General features: G+C 34.9%; 1 protein-coding gene across 3 annotated transcripts in view; it reads right to left on the bottom strand.

Moving 5' to 3' along the window:
• Positions 1–1,695: 1,695 nt before the first annotated feature.
• The window catches only part of LOC106868487 (PDZ and LIM domain protein 3), a 163,557-nt gene continuing 153,939 nt past the window's right edge, over positions 1,696–11,313 (bottom strand). For 2 of the 3 annotated variants that reach the window (XM_089355077.1, XM_089355079.1), the window contains exons 6-9: positions 8,991–9,117; positions 7,089–7,174; positions 3,406–3,502; positions 1,696–2,048 (exon numbers count right to left, since the gene is read on the bottom strand). In XM_089355077.1, the coding sequence (XP_089211203.1) occupies positions 2,045–2,048; positions 3,406–3,502; positions 7,089–7,174; positions 8,991–9,117 (314 nt within the window). In that variant the 3' untranslated portion in view covers positions 1,696–2,044. Of the gene's footprint in view, positions 2,049–3,401; positions 3,503–7,088; positions 7,175–8,990; positions 9,118–11,313 lie in introns of those variants that run through there. The other variant, XM_089355078.1, reaches the window with a different exon arrangement.

Genomic DNA, 11,313 nt, shown 5'->3' with positions numbered 1-11,313 from the left:
TTGCTTCTGCTACATTCTTCACATCAATGTCTGTTACTCTCCAGACATTCCTTTAACAGCTGTAACCAGCCAGCCAGCAAGTTAAACTTCAGAGAGTTAAAACATGAATTCTTTCAATTTGGAATATGAAGAAGATATTCTGAGCAAGAAATATTAGAAGTCTCATTTATGTGCCCAAATAATTTTTTCATTGGCAAATGTTTTATTCTATTTGATGATTTAGTATAATTATTCCATTTATTCTATGGAAGCAAATGCTACGTCTTACAAATGTGTATCAAAACCCTTCTTCAGTTTGAACCTAGACTGTTTTCTCTCCAATTATAAGATTTTTACAAACAAAAGTAGGATCTTTCAAACTGTGTAATGACAGCATCAAAAAATTAACCAATGAAGCTTAACAGCTACACATAGTAGCAAACAACAAGCAGAAAGACAGACAGGAGTGAGTCATATAGTCAAATAAGAGAGGACTGAACAGTCACACATCACATCAGATACTGTTGAGTAGTGGATGATGTAAATGACTGAAATTGCTACTAATCTGGTGCGATCACTTGCATTCAGATTTTGAACTTGTATACAGGATGTGCAGCTAGCCATGATAACAGAGCACCAGTCTACCTCTACTGACTGAAACCTTGATGTGTCCAGTACTTCATTGATATTGATACATCACTGCATTGCAATACATCCAAGGCAAAAGACACTTAACTTGAAACGGCTTAGTTTACTCAGTTTCAAACAGGTAAATTAAGGAGTTACCTTTTCCAGTTGTACTTAGCAAGAACATCATAATGTTGGCAACTATTTCGTAAAACTTCATGGTAGACTCTCATGGCAAGAAAAATAATTTGGAGGTGAAATGTCTCTCACATGCTAACAGCTTTGAAAACTGGGGTAAGATCCAGCACACTGTAACACCTTCAGATAAAGGTGAATTACAAGGAAAATGAGCAAGAGAAAAAAGAAATGTCACTTCACCCATAACAGACACTGTTTATAATATATATATATATATATATATATATATATATATATATATATATATATCATATGTACTCATTAGCCCTAATCTCCACCAAATACATTCCAAATTTGCTCCAAAAAGGCATTACTCATAATAAAAAAGATGTCATTTTAGTGCAGATCTTTGTGATTTGTCTTATCCATGCATAATTAATAAGTAGTAAAAGCATGTAGATATTTGTATGTATGTGTGTCCATATACATATACACATATATATATATATATATATATATATATATATATATGCTCACATACATGCTATACACATTGACACATATAAGCAGTTATATATATAAATATATATATGTATATAAAATATATATATCTATGCATAGATCAAATAACTCTGGAGAAAAAAAAGAGCTTTTAATGTTAGGATCTGGAGGGGAATGTCTGGATAGGGTGTGCTTGTGTATGTATATAACAAAACAGATAAGAAAGGCATGTCCTTAGTTTAATGAACCACACCTTTTCGAGGAAGTTATAAGACAAAGAATTTATACACACACTTGTGCACACATACACATTCAGAAACAGACTAACATACATACTTCATTCACATCTTCGCATATGCATACACAAACACACACCAGACATTTAGCTATCTGAAAACATCCCCACCAACCACCCCAACAACAACAACAACAACAAAAATCCCTAAATAATGTAATTTTGATCCAAAAACAGTCCATAAAAAAAAAAAAAATTCTTTCCAGAAATAGTGGAAGGAGTTCAAATGAGAACAAATCTGTAAATTGCAAATCCTTGGTAATTAAAAAGGAAGAAAAAAAAACAACAGTTATTAAGAGGAGATATAAGCCAAAGTTTGTGTCAGTTGCTCTGGTGGATACACACACACAAAGGATGTGTGTATTAACGGAATAGTGGATCATAACTGGTTTATTTCTTTACAAACATGTCAGGGGTAGGCTGAGGTTGAGTATTCTACAAACAGAAGCAATCAACAGGTATTCTTCTTTTCAGAAGAAAAGAATATAGGACTTTCTTCAGTGTTTACCTGTATAAAAAGAAAAAGTAAAAGAGAGAAAATGAGTAAAAGGCAAGTTTGATTTCTTGGTTAAACAAAAATATGTACTGTTAATTTCTTAAGAATTTAGAAACTTTGAGAGATAGGGAATAAGTTGTTTTTAATGGTGGAACTTGAAGTAAATAAAGATATCAATAAGGTGTAGAATGCTGGATTAAAAACCTCATGGATGTAAAAAAAAAAAAAAAAAAAAAGTTGAAGGCTGCCCATGGGGCTCAAACCCACATCTTCTATAAGCATGACCGTTGTTCAGTCATATCAAAGCAACCCCTTGAATTTTTTCCATCCATTTTTGAGAATAATATGTTGCTTACATCTTAATAATTTAGAAAATTTGAGAGTTATGAAATAAATCATTTTTAGTTGTAGAACTCAAAGCTGACAATGCTATAAATAATAGCATGTAGGTAACCTTCAGCTTCAACTTCTTTCATCCAAGGGGCTTTTTAACATAACATTCTATACACTATTATTTATAACTTTATCTACTTGAAGTTACATCATTAGAAATAACTTATTAAAAATATGTTTTGCTATGTATTAGTATTTATACATATGCAAACAGACACACATACAGATGCATGCATATACACATGCACATCGTTTGTTTTATATCTGTTTTACCACAGCAGGGTTTTGATGAGCACATTGTTTCTTTGCAGCTAGATGCCCTTCCTGACACTGACTGCTTTTTATGCAAGGGAAGATTTTTTATTCTACTTATTTTTAAAAATGCAGAGTTGAAGGATGATTTGTTAACAGGGAATACTGACAAACATCGGTGTTTTTAGCTCAATGTGCGAAAGTGTAGAACATAAACATCACACAGACATATGCATTCACACATATGTACAACTGAACACAATTGTAATAAATTTGTAGAATTAATTACCATTTCCCCTGTATTCTCTTTGTATTTTTCCTGACCATGCTACCAGGTATCCTTACACATCACTACTCACAAAGCATTTCCATTCTTCCCTTAATTACACCCTTCTCTTCAATTTGGGACCAAATTCTTTGTCATTTTCCCATAATCTTCAAGATTTTCCCATTATCTTCAAGATCTTCCAAGTGGTCTCTTCTGATAACTTGGATACCACTTAACAACTGCACTGGTCCACCTTTTGTCCATGAAGCTTGCCAGTCATCTAGCTTAGACGAGCTTGTGCTTTGCTACTTCATGATCACATTGTTTGCTCTACTCCAGTCTTGAATTACCTCATTTCACATTCTAATGATGACAAAGAATTATGAATAGCACCCACTGCCACCAAACAAAAACTCCAGAAAACAAAAAAAAAAATAATAGAAACATGCTTTTTACCTATATACAGGTACAGCAACCATGTCAGGGCCTGGTGCTTGAGCATGACGCCGTGCATGAGTTTCACAATACAATTTTGAATCAATAACAAAATATCCTGGAAAGAGAGAAAAAAGATGCATCAGTACCTGAATGCATATACCAGTGTATATATACATGCTATATCCATGTACACACACACAAACACACACACAGACACACACACACACTCACACACATGCACAAATACATACATATAGTTAGATACAAGTGTTTTTATATGAATGAGAAAAAGGAAGATTCATTGAATGAAGAACTCAATACATGCACAGTCAAATATTGCCAACCTGGCATTGAGTGCTCTCATGTTTTATATAAAAATTTCACACATGTATGTATGTGTATAAATGAATATGTGTGTGTGTGTGTGTGTGTGTGTGTATATATATATATATATATATATATATATATATATATATATATAAGGTTAGTAGGGTTAGCAATTGGAATAATTGTCTAAGGGATAAGAATATCCGTTTTACTACTGGTATAAATTACCTATGTTAACCCTGGGCATACATATGCAAGCCTATTATGCTTATAGAATACAGACAATCACAAGAGTTTATCAGAAATCAAATTTAAATTAAGCAGATAATGGAAAAATCTTGATCAGCAACAATTGACGACCATCAATTATTATTTTTTAATACAAAAGTTTTGTATTAAAAAATAATAATCGATGGTAGTCAATAGTTGTTGATCAAGATTTCTCCATTTTCTGCTTAATTTATATATATACATATATATATATATATATATATATATATGTGCACATATATGTATGTATATATTTCTCTCTTTTTACGCCTGCTTTCCATGCTGTCATGAGTTGGACGGTTTGACTGAGAACTGGCAAGCTGGAAGGCTGCACCAGGCTCCAGTCCAATTTGGCAAGGTTTCTACAGCTGGATGCCCTTCCTAACACCAACCACTCCAAGAATGTAGTCGGTGCTTTTACGTGCCACCAGCATGTGAGCCAGTCAGGCAGCACTGGCATCATCCACGCTCATGTACATATATATGCACATATATGTATGTATTTATGCATATGAATGTGTACACACACACACATTTGTGTGTGTGTGTGTACATTATCATTACCAACGCCGCCTCCCTTTATCTCTGATAATTTTCACTTACCATAATCATCTGAGAGCTGAGTAGGCACATTCTACGCCCATTCCCAGAATCATTTCCATTCCTCGTTATATTTCTCCATCCATGCTTTCTCTTCTCTGCTATACTCCATCCTTAATACCTCTTTCATCTCCTATCTCTTCCAATGCCCTCATATATCTAACATAACCCCTCCTCCCCCTTCAATTACTACAGCCACCTCTATCTCATCTAATCATCTCACTTCACATTCCTATGAAAGTTTGACCCCCCCCCCCCACGTCCATTCACCCAGTCCAATCCTCTGTATCATTTCACCTATATATTCCCTCCCACTGTACCACTCCCTCCATCTCTGTCTTTTTCTCTAAGTCTCCTTCTTCCTTCTCCTCCAACTGGAGATATCCTTGTATCTCTTCTACAACAAGATACCTATCTTTATCCTTCCATTATTCTTTTAGCCTTATCAACTGACACAAAGTCACCTCCCTCAATACTACTCCCCCTACTCAAGGGGACCTTTGTCTTCTCTGACTCTGCTGGTGTTGGTGCCATGAAAAAGCACCCAGTACACTCTAAATGACAATGATGATGAATTTTGGAAACAAAATATAATTGATAGGGTATCATAATGAAAAGAATATAGTCAATGCAACCAACCATTTTGAATAAATTCATATTAAACATGCAAAACTGAAACAAGAAGCAAAAGAAAAATATTGATATTAACCTTTCATTGATATCAACCTTTCATTGATATTAACCTTTCTGATACCAACCTGGTCATGACCACCCCTCATCCTATGGCACGAACTTCCTGTTTTGACATGATTTATATTAAAAACTTCCATCAAAATTTCATGTCAATTTATGTCCCAAACACCAGCTTAGTTAGGACAAAGTTATTTTACTAAATGCTTTATTATTTTCTAACTTAATTGAAGTAAAAGCAGAGGATTTCAACAGAAATATGGTAACAGAAGGGTCAATAATCACTTACAACCAAATTTGTCTTTCAAAGGCTCATCTAGTTAGTCATTTAAGTTGACATCATCATCATAATTTTAGCATCCTTATATGTCTGACTGAATTCACTGAGACAGATTTTCTATGGCTTGATGCCCTTACCAACCCTCACCTGTTTCCAAGTAAGGTAAGATTTCCTCATAGTTAGACATATTTTCACAGAATATTGGATACTACTTTTATGATAATGACACTTGTTTATAATTAGTTTGTGACGCCAAAACAAGGAGATACTAACACACACACACATGTACTATGGGCTTTCTTTTAGTTTCCGTTGATTAAGTCCACTTACAAGGCTTTCATCACCCACAGTTATACTTGAAGACATTTTCCCAAGGTTCCATGCAGTAGGACTGAACCTGAAACCATGTGGTTGAGAAGAGAACGCCTTAACCACACAGCTATGCCTTTTGACATGAAATCCAAGATGTCACTCACAAACAAGTATAATGTTATAACATGTACCATACTTTCACTCATTGGTTTAGGTGCTTGTGTATTAGTCATAAACAGATGTGACACTCTCTCAGCTCTCTTTCATTTGGCTCAGTGGAATACTGATGTGACAGCTGGTAAAAGAAAGAATGACATCAGGACTTAACTGGTAGTCATTTTCATCTGAATAGACAGGAGCAATGGGAAATGAAGTGCCTAGCTCAAGGGCACAACAAGAGCACTCAATCTTATGATTGTGAGCCCAACACCCTAACCACTTGGCAATGGCACCTTCACATGAATCAAAATAAATTAACAGTGGATCATTATCATCTGAAAGTACATATGTCTACCAATCATGTTACAAACATCTTTCTGTTTGTAGTCTAAAGAGACTGATGTCTGTACACTATACCAATTGTTGTGATTCTGCATTGCATTTAACTGAGAGGAGACATGTAATTGTTTCAGTAAAAGTCATCTTCACTTTGTAGCTCTTTAAGCCTTTTCTTACAATATTTCTATTGAAATACACTGCTTTTCTTTCAATTAATTTTTAAAATATGAAAAAATTTAATAAAATAACTGTCCTTATTAACTTGGTGTTTGGGACATAACATGGAATCTTGCTGAAAGGTTAATTTAGATCACTTTTAAACAAGAAGTTTCTATAATTGAACTGAAGATGGTTGCAGGTGGGTTGGTATTGAAAGGGTTAAGAAGCAAGTTGTACTCCTTATTGAGCCAACTGTGTGTGTGTGTGTGTGTGTGCGCGCGCGCTGTAATGCTGTTAATGCTGTAATGGACTAGCATCTTGTCCAGGAGAAACCTTCAAGGGTAGGTTAGAGAATGCGTGATATTTCATTTTCAGTAGAGAAAAGCTATCAAGATATGCTAAGTTGCCTGGCACTCTCTCTCTCTCTCTCTCTCTCTCTCACACACACACACACACATACACGCACAAAATAAATGTTTAACAAGAAAATGAAAAGATGATCATATGATAATTCACAACCAACCAAACAAACATGATGTCTATAGTTTTAATGCTTTTAACATACCTTTTTGCTTAAGTCCTACTGAACATGTAGTACATTTGAAACAGCCAGGATGATAAGGCACATCTTTAGCTTTCACAAACACACCACTGAAAATAAAATAAAACTAAATATTTATCAACATATTCAACAAGGCTTTGTATATTCTGATTCATGAAAATCTCTCATTTCTGATGTCTTTTTCATATTCTGAAATGAAGTAGTAAATTTTAAAAATAGGCTGAAATTTTATGCTGCAGTTAAAAGATGATAAAAAAATTAACATAATATTATTTATCAGGAATGAAATGCATACACAAATGTGATAGGTGTGTGGTTAAAAGGTTTGCTTCCCAGACACTTGGTTTGGAGTTCAGTCGCACTGTATGTGACACCTTGGGCAAGTATCTTTTACTATAGCCCTGGGTTGACTAAATCTTGTAAGTATTGGGTTGGCAACTAAGTTCCCACGGTTTTTTAAATTTTGGAATCTATTTTTTTCGAGAATTCTATTTTTAAATCATTTTGGAATCTATTTTGTTTTTTTTTCTAGTTAATTTTAGTTAACTTTTGTTAATTTTCAGATCATTAAAATGGAATGCCAAGTTAAGAAAACGAGCATTTTTGACACCTCCTTCTTTTTGCTTTTAATCAAGGTTCTAAGGCCACAAAAGCTGCTCGTGACATTTGTGCTGTGTATGGAGAAGGTGCCATAGCTGAAAGAACTGCTTGTGATTGGTATGCCAAGTTCAAAAATGGAAATTTTGACCTCAAAGACACACCTCCTTCTGGCCGTCCAGTTGAGTTCGATGAAGAGTGATTAAACCAACTTTTGCACAAAAATTCTCGTCAAACAACAAGGGAACTGGCAAAGAAAATGGAATGCTCCCACACTGCTATAGAGAAGCATCTTCACTCGATGGGAAAGGTTCAGAAGAAGTATGGAGCATGGGTTCTGCATGCTTTAAGTGACAACAACAAAAATCAACAAGCCACAATCTCCGCTGGTTTGCTTGCTTGTCACTGCTCAACTCATGTACACAAACAACGGTTTCTTTACCAAATTGTTACTGGCAACGAAAAATGGTGCCTGTACATCAATATCAAACAGTGTAAAGAATGGCTTAGCCCTGGTAAACAAGCAACACCGCGTGTGAAACAAGATCTTCATCAGCGTAAAATGATGTTGTGCGTATGGTGGAACTAAGAAGGGATTATCCATTACGAATTGCTTGAACGGAACCAAACAGTCAATGTGGAACTCTATCTATGTTCAACAGATGGAATGACTATTCAAGAGAAAAGACCTAATCGGCAGCATGGAGTTTTTCTTCTGCACAACAACGCCCGCCTTCATATCGCTAATATGACCAAGGAAGCCATTCAAACGCATGGCTGGGAAGTGCTGCCACACCCGCCGTACCCTCCTGATTTGGCACCAATGGATTTCCACCTCTTTCGATCTCTTTCAAATGCTATGCGCAGAGTTTCGTTCAATACTGATGCAGAACTGAGAGCTTGGTTGGATCAATTTTTCGAGTCAAAATCGGGTGATTTCTACTAACGAGGTATTGAAAATCTTGTTGAATGTTGGTAAGAAGTTGTAAACAATAAGAGTGAATACATTATTGATTAATTAGTTGTTATTTTTTATTAAACCTTTTAAAAAATTTAAATTTAACAAAACGGCATTTGATCTGATATTCTCATTGTTCTACCAATCCACCACCTTGGATAGGTACATTTTTATTGACCCTGAAAGGATAAAAGGAAAAGTTGACTTTGGTAGGATTTGAACTCAAAGTGTCAGAACAAATACCATGTAGCATTCTATCCAAAGCTCTGATGACACTGCTAATTCACAGTCACTATCTGGATATGTACATGCAGGAATGTCCAAGAAAGGCTTAGAAAGAAATTACTTACGTAACAAGCATATCACATCCTCCACAGCGCATATGTTGAATCTGTTGTTGTTGCTTCTGAACAGCATCGAAATCAGTCTTTGGGGCACAGACTGAACGGAAACCAGAAGGCATGTCTTTGGCAATGGCTGTAATGAAAGCAAGTATATTGAATGCTAAAATATTGTTGAATAATAAAATAATAACTGAATGTTTCATACTGAATGATACAAAATTAGAATTGGGGCACATATGATTGTGTGCATGCATATGTGTGTGCGTAAGTAGACAGAACTATATACACACACACATAAATATTTATGTAAATATATATATATATATATATATATAGATATAGATATATAGATATAGATAGATAGATAGATAGATAGATAGCTAAACAGAGAGAGATAAAAAAGTATATAGATTTAGATGTACATATATAAGTGTATACGTAAATATATATTTATGAGTGGCTCATTAGATTCATGCACACATACATACCATGCATACATATGTACATAGTTTAAAGTATACATTTATTAAATTATAATGAAACATGTATATAATTATACACACATACACAACATATATATACTCACACACAACAGGCTTCTTTATAGTTTCCATCTAACAAATATAGAAAGGTTAGCCTGGTCAGGGTTATAGCTGAAAGCACTTGCCCAAGGTGTCATGCAGTGGGAACTGACCAAAAAATCACATGGTTTCAAAGTAAACTTCTTAAACAATGGCTGTGCCTGCACCTAACATTAATGGCGAAACTGGGTATAGCTTGGGTTTATATTGAAAAACACAGATACATTCGCGCACACACACATATCAATATGTATAGCCAAGCTTCTACTGCACCAAATGCTTTGTCAGTGAATTTATTAGATGGAAACTGTACAGAAAACCATTCTATATATGTTTATATATGTATATATATATATATATATATATATATATATATATATATATATATATATACATACATACATATATACATACATATATACATACATACATATATACATACATACATACACACACACACATAAATACATATAGTGTAAATACAATGAACAATGAAACAGACAACACAAGAAGAACAAAGTTTGATAAATATGGTATTAGCTGGAAAGAGAAAGTATCTTAATTAGTTCTCTTATTGAAGTAAAGATGTGAGAAGTTTGAGGTAGTGAAAAAAATTGATAAAGTGTTAGAAATCGAGTGGCTGTCTTGTTCAATGTGGGGTGGAATTAAAAAAAGAGAAAGGGACAGGTGTTTAGATGTGTCCACAAGTATAAGAGATGAGTAGAGATGTATGTGTGTATATGCATATGCAAGTGAACAGTGTGAATGTATGGAGGAGGATGAGTCAATGGGGGAAGGGGTACATGTGTACGTAAAAATTGTGTTAGAGTCTTGATGTGTAAATATTGGAATGGTGAGGGGGTAAGATGTAGATAGTGGGGATGGTGTGAATGGGGGTGAGACACAGGTAGAGATGTGGAAGAAAAGGGGAGGGAAGTAAGAGGAATAGTTGTGTAATTCCAGAGTAGGAAGTGCAAGTTAGGAAAAGTGAGATGATGAATTTAGACCAAAGGGCATGTACATTGGGAGGAAAAAGATAAGTTCTGTTCCCTCTGAAAGTGAGAAACAGGTAAACCACTGCTAAGTTGGATGTCCCTGAGATACATTCTGTAAACCTGTCAGCCTACACACACACACATACAATAAGCATGGTTGTGTGGTTGAGAAATTTGCTTCATAACTTAAGCAATTGAATTTGGGTTCAGCCCCACTGCTCAACACTGCGAGCAAGCATCTTCTTAGCCCTGGGCTAGTCAGAGCCTTGTGAGAGAATTCTGTGGACAGAAACTGAAAGAAGCCCATCAGATATATATATATATATATATATACATAAACACACACATGTATCTGTGTGGGTATGCATGTATGTTTGTGTGAATGTTTGCAAAACAACTTGAGCTACAGGTACAATGACATCCCCATTTGCAGTTTATGTAGAAGCTGTGACATCATTGTTTGTGATTGGGTTGCAGCTGGTCAAGTTTGTTGACATTTCCTGTCAACAAAATTGTCTGCTATCTCTGTACTCTTGAATTCCTCCACAACTCAAAAAACAGGAAAAGGATGGCAACAGGAAGTACATTTGGCCATAAAATTTACTTCTACTTAAATCATACAGCACAGAAAACATGTAAAGTTGGGGCTAACAAACTGAATGGAATGGTAGATATTGTAATTAATCAGCCCCAGTACATTACAAGTACTTTATTTATTGACCTTTGACCCACTCACCTCATACCTTGAGGGAC

This window comes from Octopus bimaculoides, chromosome 7, assembly GCF_046866305.1.
Source record: "Octopus bimaculoides isolate indiv1 chromosome 7, ASM4686630v1, whole genome shotgun sequence".
NCBI classification, from domain to species: Eukaryota; Metazoa; Mollusca; class Cephalopoda; order Octopoda; family Octopodidae; genus Octopus; species Octopus bimaculoides.
The sequence above is the reverse complement of the archived record's forward strand: the minus strand, read 5'-3'. Positions and strand labels throughout refer to the sequence as shown.